Source organism: Rhopalosiphum padi, chromosome 4, assembly GCF_020882245.1.
Source record: "Rhopalosiphum padi isolate XX-2018 chromosome 4, ASM2088224v1, whole genome shotgun sequence".
In the NCBI taxonomy this organism is placed as follows: Eukaryota; Metazoa; Arthropoda; class Insecta; order Hemiptera; family Aphididae; genus Rhopalosiphum; species Rhopalosiphum padi.
Genome location: NC_083600.1, coordinates 19,355,382 through 19,369,872, shown reverse-complemented (window position 1 = coordinate 19,369,872; position 14,491 = coordinate 19,355,382). Strand labels below are relative to the sequence as shown.

The window sequence follows — 14,491 nt, the reverse complement described above, 5'->3', positions numbered from 1 at the left end:
TGAGATAAAAATTTGAATCACAATCTAACGAGTTCAAAAATGAAATTTTAATGTACATATTTTCGCATATTTTGAGGTTTTTTAAAAATATAAGCATACTTTAAAATAAAATTGCATTTTACTGCACTTTAGTGTTATTATTAATTTTTTTTTTTTATTAATATTTCATGATAATTTCGGACTTTGAGTATATTTCCAAATGTATTTGTTGAAAAATATGTCCTTTTAACGTTGCCAATATAAAATAAAAACCTGATCAAAACTAGCGTCATTGCTTGATCGGGCTGATAATTGTCATTCATTTGTATTCGAAACCCTACAAAATATTCAAAATCCATAGTTGTAAATTTTAATTCTTGAAGTAAATATAACATATTAAATCATATTATTAAATGTATTTATTTAACCATAATAATTTCTAGTTTGTTTAATATTGGTATAATAATAGTATAGTTTTCTTGATAAGTGCTCAAAACAGAACATAAATTATAATTGCATATTATCGATCGTGCATTTAATAATATACTAATGGCATTGGACGTGCTTCTATACCTTTAAACGTATAGACATAAGGGACACGGAGAGATTTAAAGCAGTTTTAATGCAGTATAGGAACTTACTGTACTTGTCATATTTTCAGAATCCACATAATCTGTCAAAACTTGAAACATAAAAAATTAAAAACTCAAATTAACTATACACTTTCGATATAAGCACATATATTAATATATAATGTCCGTTAAATCCATAATTCCATATGATAAAAACTATAAAAGAATGAAATCATGATTCATGGATCAACATAAACAAATATGAATAATATGCAAAATGATTAATTAATCATGCTTAATTCTCATGTTATAATATTTTGAGTGGAGTGATGAATTATTGATTTTTTATTGATACGAGTGTTTTTTTATGTATTTGTAACACAATAAAAAGGCAAAAAATTCCAAGTATTTTTATTATAACTGGGAAAATATAATAAGGAAAAAAAATGTTTATACAAATCCAATTTTCAAAATAATCAAGTACATGCTCGAAGACAAATAATGGATACTTCAAATTTTTACCAATACTACATGATCACATATTATATTGAATCAAAAAAATTTAAAAATATATGCCAGCATATATTTTTTTATATCAACATTTGGACTAAACAAAATATTTAAACTATGAATAATGTTATTAAATAATAATAATAATATTCATAATTTTTTCATAGTTTAAAAACATTAATTGTGAGACATTTATTACGTATTATATTTTACATATACCTACAATGATATTTTCGAACGAAATGTTTTCGACAAAAATCAAATCAACTTATTATGTAAGGTATTAATAATAAAAAAAATGACTTTACCTAATAGTGACATAAAAATAACATGATATAAAATATATACTTAGTGTCTTAGTGAAATAGGCAATGATAATAAATCATATGAAACTTCACATGCATGATCGGGTATGTTGCCAAAACAACATACGCTCATAAAAATGTTAAAAAAGTCAATTTTATTTTTTTCATATAAGCCACGGCCACCTGTGGACGGTTTTTTAAAAAAATAACTATTTTTACGTATTTTCATGAATGTAGTGTATAGTGAGACCGTTACAAATAGACTAAAACGTTGAACGGAACGTCTCCTTACTTTTTAAAACAATTATAATTGTGATTATCTCATAACTTCCTACTAAAGACCTCGAAAAACCGTAACCTATAAATAATCATATTATAATTCATAGTAATTTTATATTAATAAAGGCGGTTACATACCTGGCGTTTCGAACGCCGCGTTTGAGAGTTGTAAATTATTTATAAATTTATAAGTACTCGTAATCTATTTATTTATTTATAATTTATTAATACTTTAGAATTTATAAGATTATATTATATTGGTACCGCTACTATAGCCAGCAGGAATTTGCGCATTAGAAATAAATTAATTCGTAGTTCCTCTTATACAAATAATAAAAACACTCAATTGAATCAGTATTAATTGTAAGCACTGAAAACTACTGATAATATATTATATCGTTAATTTTGTAATCATCCTCGGAAAATACGAGAAAAAAATAGAAAATATACCATATACGTCTTTCGACAACAACACAAATTCGTCAAAAATGTAGTTATTGAAATACCTATTTTAAAATTGAAATTTGACGGGAAATATTACACTCAAATCGTTATCCTAATTTATAATACGGCAGTAGAGGCACGTCGTCGATGCATTAAACGCATATTATCATCACTTAATATAACAGTATACCAAAAGCTGTAGTGACGAATCGCCGATGGTCTAAATAAAACGGTGTGCGAACAGTTTTGGGCTGTTCGCACGTGAATAAAATAACTTTTAAAATTAAAATTTGATTGAGATACGCATAATGTCGTTTACTATAATGATATGCTATAACGACAGAGCTCGTGACGAATCCTCGACGCATACGACACTACGACAGCCGCATTCAGCTATCATTGTTATTCGTCCCCAAATTTTCCTAAATCGAAATGTCCGTTTGAGCGTTACAACGATATTCATCATCGTGCGAGTAAAATGGTCAGATCAGTTTTAATGCGATTATAAACTCTTGGGCCATTTGCTGTCAATTATAATAATATTATTCTCGCCGACTACCGAGTATCGCTGCAATAATAAATCCAAAATTTTAATCGAAAAAAATTTACTTGTTTTTTAATCACCTACTGCAGCGTTTCCATGTTCCATATACAACCCCATTGTATTTCATTATTTGTATTATTATTGGTCAGTCATCGGCCGCCAACGTGTGTATTCTTGTCTTCAAAATAACGCAATTGTTACGTTTTATTCGTTGACCGTAAACAGTCAGCTCAACAAAATGTTTTTACGTATTTTATAATTATTATTATTTATTACGGAATTAAAAACAAAATACATTATTCTCACTTGATATTTTAAATAATTTAAACATAATATCACTAAACATTTTAATGCGATTTTATACTCGTATGTAGTATTTTATAATATGCTGGCACTTATAAAATATATTTTTGCCGACTGCTGAATGTCACTGCAGTAGTGTTTCGAATTAAATTTCAATCGAAAAGAATAACGCATTTTTTAATTGCTGTAGCAATGCAGCGTATTCTCTCAAGGATTGTCATTGATTTTTCAGAATAATATGCGTGACAGTCGTTGCATTGAATAATATACATTTCCGATCTCTCAATACACTGCACGTTAACGTCACCTTGGGTGCACTTAGTATTCATTCGCGCTGTACGGGGAATATTAATTATAAGAAATCGTCACTGCCAAATGGAAAAGAAGAGGTAAAATTGTGTAATTATAATGTCTGCAACTGTGATACCATAATAATAAGTTGAAATACCTTAGTCTGATGAGAACTTTTCGTCGTATCTCGTATGGTGTGATAACGTACAAAGAGCTTAAGTTTATAGACCTAGAATGTTGTTGCACAGAAACGATGTACTCATGTTTAATATCAGGTATAGTTTAATCAAAAGAGTGCATACTCAGCTGGTCTCTAATAATATTATTAGCTGGCCGTTATGAATATGTCAATAAAATTTTGGAAAATAGTTCAATTGGCTCCTACAGCCAGTTGGAGTAATTCGTGGTCCAATAATATCATTACCCAGCTCATCTGCGCTAAAACAAACTGGCACAGTTCCTAAGGGTCTAATTGTGCATAACAAAGGAAATATACCTAAGGCTAATAACGTAAAGCAAAATGACAAAGATGAAAAGATAAATATATGTAATTATTGTTTGAATAAAGGTAAATTAAGCTTGATCATTTGAACTTGAATATTAATATGAAAATGATTCAAAATTATAATTATGTAATGTTTTTATATTAAAGAAAAATGAAAATACGAGACGATGAAATGTCAACTATGATATTAAAGTATTAAACACTGTTTTTATGTAATCAATATTAACGAAAATTTATATTTTTAGATAATTTGCTTATGAATCAAATATTTATGATAAATGTACAGTGTACTATAAACACACACACACACACACAAACATATTATATATATATTATTTTAAGACAATAGGACTGAATTGGCTACAAGATAAACATTAATTTCCTCGATTATTATTTGCCTTATAAAAAGAAAAAACATATAATTCATGTTATTATTTATTATAAAACAAAAAATTAATAACACCTCAAAGTTATATGTACATAGAAATATAGAATTATGTTAAGTTTTATAAAATAAATAAATATATTTGACGAAGATTAAATATGACGAGTTAAATTTAATTCAGAATTACAATACGTAATCCTAATACGAAATTTTAATCTTGTAATACAAGTTAAAAATTGTAACTACGCCATATTACGAAACAAGATATAGCTAAAAATGTGTATAATTTTATGTATCTTGTATAGGTATATATATATAGGTTGTATAGCTTTTTCATCGAAGCAGCCAAAAACTGTATAGTTTTTAATTCAAATCAAACTGTGTTCAAGCCTGCTCGTAACATTGTTAATTATTATACCATGTGGTTTATAATTTTATGATAAAATTTCGTAGTCCATTCGGTGTTTATCTTAACAGTCTCAATTGTCTGATTGATAGTTAAATCAGCTCCTTTTAAATAAGCTGATGATTTATTGATAAATGATTGAATCTATAACAAAAAAAAAACATTTGAATTAAGTTTTTGATTTTTAAAAAATAATAATACATTTTTTTTAAACTTTATTTATTTATTACCTCATCTAATTCTTCTTTAGTTTTCATTTGTGATCCTATAACTTTTACGTATCTACCTACGCGGTCGCCTCGAGGCTGGAAGCTAAAAATATAAAAATAATAATTAATATAAACTTAATTAAATTTATTCATACTAAATACAAATTATTGATAACTTACTATTCAGATATATCCGAAATTTTGCGATACAAAAAGTCTTTTGCCACATAAAATCCAATGTCACTACTTGCTACAGAATAGAAAACTGTGGTTGCGTCTTGCTTGCGAATAATAGAATTATCAAGTGACCAATTTAAATATCTAAATCAAATTAATGGTCAACAGTGTTTGTTATATGTAATACGCATAATCGATATTAGTACCTGTTAAGTAACCAAGTTTCTGAACTGCATCCTAATGCTGAAAGTAATTTCGCTTTTTCGGATCCCACATTGGAACGTTGATAACGTTCCCATAAAAAGTCCCATTCGTCTACACCTCCGTATTTTATCGCTTGGCAGTAAATTATAGGTTTCAGTTCTCTAGGCAATCTAATATATTTGGATTATAGATGTAATTTGTATTTGTTATTATTTGTTATTATTATTATTTAGTTCAGCTAAACACTATTAAAACTTACATATTATTTTTATCTGGATCAGTAGTTTTCATCCACTTGCTAAACAAATCGAGAGCTTGTTCGGTGCAGTCCTTAATTCGGTGACGGCAGGCTTCGGCAGTCACAAGGTTCTTAAAACGTATTTCTTCAAAACTATTAAGTTCGACGGTCATATCTCGAAATTGGCTGTACACAGACGACAGCATACGTTGCATATAGTTCTAGAAATCACGTTCCATTTAACAATATTAATACAGCAGGTTAGTACAATAGTTACAATAGGTAAATATATACAAACTAATATATTAAAAATTAACAGTTTGGTACTTATAGAAATTGGATACAGTAAAATATATTTTACATATTTCATAAGTTTGTTAAACTGTTTTTAACGATTTTGTTTATATACCTATATAATAACGTAAAATATATGCAACTAAATTATTTATGATATGTTATACCCGTATTATTCATAGATAAATAAATAAACCATTGTCCACAAATCCTTAACCATTATAAAGCAATTATACTAACTTGGAACACTCCTTGGTTCGGAGTCCTTTTCATTAATTTATTTATCGGGCCCAAACCGTCCAAAGCAGCCATCCACGGTGTATACTCTTTTTCGTGTTTTAAATATTTTAATAGTTGGAACGTGATTCCGTAGTCCAAATCACCAATCTGTGAAAAGCTAAACGAATCGTCGATTAACTGTACTCGATTTAACGTGTTTATAGTTTTGTATTCGTTCGGATCGTTCAACGTAGAAACGATACCCATCCAATTTCGAGTGTCATACAAAACTCTGTATAAACCTAAAAATATAAAAACATATGAAAATATAATTCATAATAATAATAATATATTAATTTATTATAATTTATCAAACGTCTAAAACGAAATGATTAAATAAAAGCCCTTTTTATATAAGACCTACCGGCCATCTGCATGTTATATATGACCCAATCGTTATCTTTAGCCAATGGTAAGGTGAGGTTGTTGTTTTCACAATTCAACCAAGATTTTGCTTTCGTTTGGTTAAAGTCGGCCTCCGTAGAAGTCGTCATAGTGAGTGGTATCCACCAACAGCTTTTCTTGTCCGTACCGTTTGATTTGATCGTTAGGAAACGTTCCTAAAACACGTTTACACATATAATATAATATTATCTATTTTGATAACAATAAATTGCATTGATGTAGGTATAATATGAAAACCGGTGGTTGCCCGTGTGTGTACCTGTGATAATGTAACCGTGTCCGCAGAGTAATCCCGGATGACTTTCAATACGGGATAACCGGTTTGCAACGTCCATGTATCCATTATCAGTTTCACGGTTAGATTTTTGTCCAAAGTTCCTTGACGGTGAGCTTCTTCGGTCAATGAATTCCACAAATCATCTTGTTCAGCGTTGGAAAACTTGTGCTTGTTTATGTAATTTCTTATGCCTTGTTTGAATGTATCCTCGCCTAAGAAAGTGTTCATCATATGCAATAAAAATGAACCTTTCGTGTACGAAATCGTGTCGAAAATTTGTGCTATTTCATCAGGATGTCCAACGGCTACCGATACGGGATGGGACGATTGGAGCGAATCAAGATCCAAAACACGTAAAAAGTTTTGAACGGTTTCGATTTGGAATGAGTTCCATTCGGGGTACAACTGTAGTATAAAATAAAAATAATATAGTGATATGAACACAGTTTTACAAAATAAATTAGAAATTTAACTGTCCGACTGTAATAAAACTCACGAAATCAACTCCACGTGCTGCCACGTATGTGGCAAAGCCTTCATTTAACCAAAGATCGGTCCACCATTTCATAGTAACGAGATTACCAAACCATTGGTGAGCAAGTTCGTGAGCGATAACTTCAGCTACTCTGTGTACGTTATCAATCGTAGCTACGTCCGGATCAATTAACAATGCAGTTTCTCTAAATAATGATTTATTATTTTTTTTAGTTTCAGTAGTAGAAGCAATATTAGTTTTATATCTTTTACAATAAAATAACTGTAAAAAAGTAATAATGTTTAAATTTATACATATATTTCCTGTATGTGTTTTATTTATTTTAGAAAAAATTATTTTGTGTTTATATTTTGTTGCGAGAAGGCAAAGTCCTACCTGAATCAGTGAGTTTCAAAAATATATATACTCCAAGACAAAATTCTATTTTGTAAGTTATTTTACACACATTTTTGTTTAGTTAAATTTCTAATTTCTAGCGTAAATATTTAAATAAGGCCGAATATATTTATTTTATGAGAACACATTGAAATAACTCTGATTATTTCATAATATATATTTTAAATAATTTGGCACAAATGAGGTACTTTAAAAGTAACTTTGAAGATTTTACAGTTATTTTAATTATATTTCAGGAGCCTCAATATTTAATCATACAACTTAAGTATGGTTATTGTTTATAAATCATTATTGCTAGACTTTATATATCTCCATAGCAGATTTATTCAGATACTTAATAATAATAAAAATAATATACTATATTATATTATTTGTATTGGTATTTACAAATATTAATTGAACGTACCTGTAAGTTACGAGACCCCAATTCTCCATAGCGCCGGCAGAAAAATCAGGTATGGCTACCATATCTTGTTTAGACAACGGGAATTTTTCATCGAAATAATCCTCGTAATACTTCAACACTAACGGTCCAGCGTTTTTGGCAAGCTCTGTTTGATCGGCTGCGTCTTTCCTGGCTATTATGCGGAACTTCACTTCGTCGTCCCGAGTGTCCGATTCAATATATGCAAAATCAGACACCATGTATGCTACTAAATAAGTAGACATCGGTACAGATTCTTCAAATTCATCGAAAACATAATCTGGTTTCGAAGGGCTGAAACACAAAATATTTACTTTCAATAAAAATATTTTTACAAAATCATAGAAGTAAATATATTGTTTTTACGATCAACAGTATTCAATGGACATGTCCGTGTATCAATTAGACTTACATGGGCGTTTGTTTCATCATTTTCATATTACTAATCGAAGTGTATCCTTTTTTATGACCTAATCTTATCTTAAATGTTGCTTTATACGCAGGCTCGTCGAAACAGGGAAAAGCTCTTCTGGCGTCCGCTGGTTCGAATTGTGTTACCGCTAGCCATCTACGACATATTATTATGTTTTGATCGTATTATTGGCCAAATCAAGAAATAGTATTGTTTTATTATGTGTGCTATGCACTATTACATAACAACGTACCTCGTTTTATTGTTTTCTTTCTCCACGTAGCTACTTTTGTAGTAACCTACTAAATCGTCGGTGATATTTCCCATGAATGGTATAGTCAGCACGTATTCGTCACCAGGCTTAAAGTTTACTGTTGATTTGACATACATAAGTTCTTTCTTTGGATCAAACGAAACACTACCCACTGGGACGACATTTTCGCCGCTGTTAGCTACCACAACACTTTTAGTATCGATGTCTAAACTGTTCGAATGCAATACTATGGTATCGGTAGCTTCCTCGCAGGTCATCTAAATACATTAAGCATATTATTTTATTATATTATAAATAATTATTAAAATAGATTAGCATAAAGAATAAATAAGTTGTTGTCAGCAATGCTACTAAAAACATTCAATTCAAAAACTTCCGAAAAAAAATTATAATTCAAATAAATTTCAATAGATCGTAGATATTCCTTTTAAGTGTATAACATTCTATTAGATATTATTTTTAAATTTAGAAAACTTTTAAAAGTTTTTTATCTAAAATTAACACGTTTTGTTTTAATTTTAAAATTTTATAAATTTCTAAACCCTGCCTTTTTTGAAAATGTAAAATAATTAGTTGTTGTGATTTTTTTTTAACTCATGCATACTCACTTTAATATCAACTACTCCTTCAAACATGAATTGATCATCCAAGTGAGTGGTCACATCCAGTCGATAACTGACAGGCTTAAAATTAGTTGGCAATTTGAATTCGGAAGTTTCTTTCGAATTAACAACCAATCCCATCAGGGACAAAGCGATAATAAACATTATTTTAAAGTCCACAAACTCCATCCTAAACAAATTTTAAATACACAAAAACATAATTAAGTAAATATGATGTAATTTTAATATACGATTATACTTTTTTTCAAATCTTTAAATCTTTATTTAATTTTAATAACTTATTGGCTTTACATTTAATACCTATCGTGTAAACTCAGTAGACTTAAGGAACATCATAGTCATATATCAATAATTTTGTTATTATAATATGGTTATTACCTTTATTGTTTTAAATACTACAAAAAAAATTGAAACTATACTAATATTATGTATAGATATTATTATTATTTTTATACCTGATAAATTATTTATTATTTTTAAGTGTTGTGATGACCGTAGCAATGAATGTATTGATTTTAATATGATGGATATGTTTTTATTGTATGTGTGAAGACACTTTTTACTATAGTGAAAATGCCATAATCAACAATTTCTATAGAGATTTTTCATAAAAAATTAGATCTCGTTGGTACTTTTGGAGGTAAAATTCTCAGTTCTTTTTAAAATAATCAGAAAAACTAAAATAAATATTACAATAATTTAATAGAATTTTAATTTTATTATTGAATTTATTATTTGGTAACATTGGTTACCAAAAAGTTACCCGACCGTCTTCGTTCAGAATTGTTTTTTATTATGCACAAAGATTTATAGTTATTGAATTCAAATTTAACACTATTTTCTTATAGTACTTACTCAATGACGAGATAACTCAAATTCTCTATTTTTTATGTTTATTATTTTAATTATAAAATGTTTATGTTCGTACTTGACACTTAGATAATATAATAATAAATTATTATATAGTATATAATATGTATATTTTATGGTATTTAAACCTATGATTCAAATTTTTACAATATTTTCCTATTCGCTTTAAATTTTAACTAGCACAGAATATTGAAATAATAATTCAGTTTTTATATTACTAATTTCAATTTTGTTTTTGGAAATTTAAAAAATAATTATGCATTTTATTGTCTTATAATTATGTTTTCGGTATATTTATTAGGTACTTTGATACTTGATCAAATCAAAAGATTTTGAATTTTTGACATTTATGAAAATAAGCAATATATTTTTATTCATTTTAATTTTATGGTATATTTAAGTAGTTCAAACTATCGTTTTAATATAAATTAAAAATAAACTAAAATACAGTTCTTCAAAGTTCAAATTGATTTTAGATTATTAACGCATCATGTATTTGTTTATTATTATAAATATTTATAACAGGCTCAATGTTAATTAATGAATATATTATTTAAATATGAGGATCGAATAAAAATGTATTTGGCCAGGTACTAAAGAAGGTTAAAAAATAAGTTTTGTTTTTTTTTTGCGAGAAAGTTGTTACGAAATTGCTTACATAAATATTGGCAATTAGTCAAATAACTCAATTTTAACCTTGTAATATAATAACATAATAAATAAACGATACAATTTTTTTTTTTCATAAATACATATTTGATAACAATTGTAAGCACTATATACAACCATGCTTATTAAACAACAAAAATATATACCATGTATATAAATAAAAGTCATATAATTTATGTATTTAAATCGTTTACTGTGAAAATTATATTTAAACGAAATATTCAAATGATGACAATTTGGCATATTTAAATCTTAAATGTTTCAAAATACATTTTAATTTTAAAACATTAAAAATATATTTATTCTTAAAGTTTGTCACAGATAATCTAGATTAGTCAAAAAATTTAAATAATCACTGGTTTCAAATTAACGAGAGAAAAAACCTCTGTCCGAAATCTTAATAAGCCGAGAACTTTGTTTATATTTCACATCTCATAAAATTTATAGCGCCTTGCAATAATTCCAAATACTTGAAAAGTGATTCAATTTAAAATATTCTTAATGAAACTACGGCACAAAATTAAAATACATTTATGGCGTATTCAATTTAATATTTATTGAGCATACCTTCGTTTTCTAAAATATATGTTAATGTACTTTTCATTATGTTGTTTGGTTATTTTTATGGAAACCCTTAATTACATATTATATTTTTAAATTATTCTACTTATCTATTTTAAAATGTAAACGATTTTTAATCATTTTCTCTCAATAGTAAATTACTTAAAAAAATAATCAATTTACAGTTTCTGAATAGCACTACGTATAATTAAAAATTGGCAATTTTAAAGAGATAACGTCTCTGAAAATCCTGATATGCATTAATCTAGTTTCTGATTAATCGTTTATTAATTAGAATATAATTATTTAAAATATGGATTGAAGCCATTCAGATGAGTATAGAAGGTTAGTTTAAAAATATCTGTCATACTTTTTCTTTCAATCTAACCTTGAAACCATATAGTTAAAATATAGAGGTACTTACACAATTAATCAATAAAATATATTATATACATATAACTTTACAAACATAATAATCGCTTTAAAAGTTTGAGAGTTAAAAATTATAATCATTTAAAAATTGAAAATCAATGTTATTTAAGAAAATATAATAAAAGAGGATAAAAAGTATATAGACAAGTATTTAAATAAACACAAATCACAAAACTATACGTCAATTTAAAAACATCGTCTTGTACGAGTAATATTTTTAGTATTATATGCTACTTACAACTATTATTTTCATATTTAACTAATTTATATATATATTATATACTTAATTAAGTTATTAAATAACTATTAAACTTATGCTTATGCGATCGATGAAATAATTTCAATGTTAGTTTATTAATACAATAATTGGTCCGTTTATTTGCTTATCTCAGACATACACAGATATTAAATAAATACACATTTCATAATAGTTGATATTTATGACAGTATAGTATGATAGAATATGATAGTTGATGTGCAAAATCTGTAGGAGTGAATCAATTCGTATGAAAATCGCTGATATATTCAAATATTTAAAATAACAATTTTCCTAAAATGTAATATATAATATAATATATTAAAATCATTATCCGAATGAAGATCGGATTGCTATAGAGAGATAATATTATATTGCTATTTAAAGACTTATTTAAATCTTTAATTAAAAAAAAAAAATTATTAGTTACCAATTAAAAAAACAAAATAGTATAACTGCTCTAGCGAACGTAATTTAATAGAAATGCAATGAAGAAGTCGGTAAAATAAAATATTGTGATATTTTCAGGTATCTTATACATTATACAGACATAAGTACAAGCACAGCTACTGTTACAGGCTTAAAAAAATGATTCCGTATTAAATTCAACTTCATCCACTCTGATACTAAGATTTTAACTGTATTAAACATTTCGTACACGAAAATTATGAACATTTTAAAACAATAATATATATAATTTAACATCATAATCTTCAGAACAACTGTCCTATCGTAAATAAAAACACATTTACGATTGACACATTAATACATTAAAATTTTCTAAACTTAATAAAAATCAAAATGATGCAATAGTTATGCTAAAGAGAAGTACGAAGTATATATATATAAACAAAATATTATTTTACCACTTGAATAAAGATCTCATGATGACTAATACAGGTTAAGTATAAATAACAATAGAAATAACTGCCAAATGTAGTTAACAATATTATACATTTTGCAGTTGTGTACATAACATCCTGTATTAAGTACATCTAATGGTAAAAGTACCTCAAAAGTTGTCATCACAATTTAATTTATTATCATTGTTGTTATTTAGTCGGATTTCTAAGTATTCGAGCACCCGGCACACCCCGTTTAAAACGTTCTACAAAGTTTCAAAACCTACACGCCCGCCGATTACATATACGATATTATTATAATTTATAACTGTGTTATTTAATTCATCTCTCAAAGGTCGGTGTTAAAATAATATATTGTGGAGATATATTATTCACTTAAGTACAACATACAACACTATAAATCATTTCGACTTGCGCCTTACCTGAGCGACTGCATGATTCGGTTTGACGGTGATCTGGTGACGATCGAACCACTACTGAAATTAGCGCCTACGCCGTCTAACAGGTTAAGTACACACACAAGCGCGCGGGATATCGACGGTGAAATTATTATTACTAAACCGGTGTGCGTGTGGAGGTCATGGACATTATAATATTATTATATTATATATTATACTGTATTTGCTAATCGTCTGTGTACAGTTATACGATCAGATGGAATGCACCGCAGATTATGTCGATTTATTTTGTTTTTAAATTGTATATTTTAATAGATTTTGGATGGCAGTTTTCATAACAAAAGTGTATTGTTGATAATAAACGGCCGTTATGATATCGGATCCTAATAATAGCCAAAAAAAGTCGTCCAGGTTCCGACATAATATTTATCAATGATTTATTTTTCGCTATAAATATCTTGTGAATAATAAAAACTTAATAACAATATCAAATCATTTCTTCTTTGTGGAACATAATTGTTTATTATTATATTTTATTTATTATATTATAAACTCGTACTATCCTAATATTGCAATAATATAATTATTAATTAATATTATACACTTTCATATTATGAGTACTATTTCAATTTTATTGGGTAAAATAATATCAATGATAAAAGAAACAAATTATTCACTTATTCGATTTTTAAATTAAATAGCTGGGGGTAACACCTTGAACAACACATCAATAATTTCCGTAATTTTAGTCTTTTAAAATGTAGATACTTACTTAAATTATAAATAATACAGATATTGATGCTTACTGCCGTCTATATGTTCCCATAACAACGCATCGTTAATCGGATTATGGTACGCATATAGGTAGCTGATATATTTTATCACCTCGTGAGTGTTCTATATGGACCTATGGATTGTATTTTTTAAATATTCATTTTAAATTTAAACTGAATACCAATTAATTACAATAACTGAAAAATAAATTATATATTATGTAAGAGAAAATTTCAAATTTGTAATATAGTATTGTTATATAGTATTAACTAAAATAAATTACTCGTATTATAGTGATGCATTTTACGATTATGGAGATTAGGCGTCAACTTAACTTACCAAATAATTCTATGACATAACCGCGGTCAGTTGGCAACATTGCCTATAATTATAATGTAATTATGATGATTAATAATGATTAATAATTATAATTTATG

General features: G+C 27.2%; 1 protein-coding gene across 1 annotated transcript; it reads right to left on the bottom strand.

Annotated features, from left to right (window-relative positions):
* Window positions 1-4,149: 4,149 nt before the first annotated feature.
* LOC132929295 (aminopeptidase N-like) lies at window positions 4,150-13,427 on the bottom strand. The gene is made up of 14 exons (XM_060994550.1): window positions 13,305-13,427; window positions 9,217-9,400; window positions 8,588-8,865; window positions 8,335-8,490; window positions 7,905-8,216; window positions 7,103-7,286; window positions 6,589-7,011; window positions 6,289-6,484; window positions 5,886-6,166; window positions 5,373-5,572; window positions 5,116-5,283; window positions 4,913-5,053; window positions 4,754-4,835; window positions 4,150-4,667 (listed from the first exon to the last, which is right to left on the bottom strand). Exons 1-14 carry the CDS (start codon window positions 13,316-13,318, stop codon window positions 4,530-4,532), a joined length of 2,757 nt encoding a protein of 918 aa, XP_060850533.1. The 5' UTR covers window positions 13,319-13,427; the 3' UTR covers window positions 4,150-4,529.
* Window positions 13,428-14,491: the final 1,064 nt, after the last annotated feature.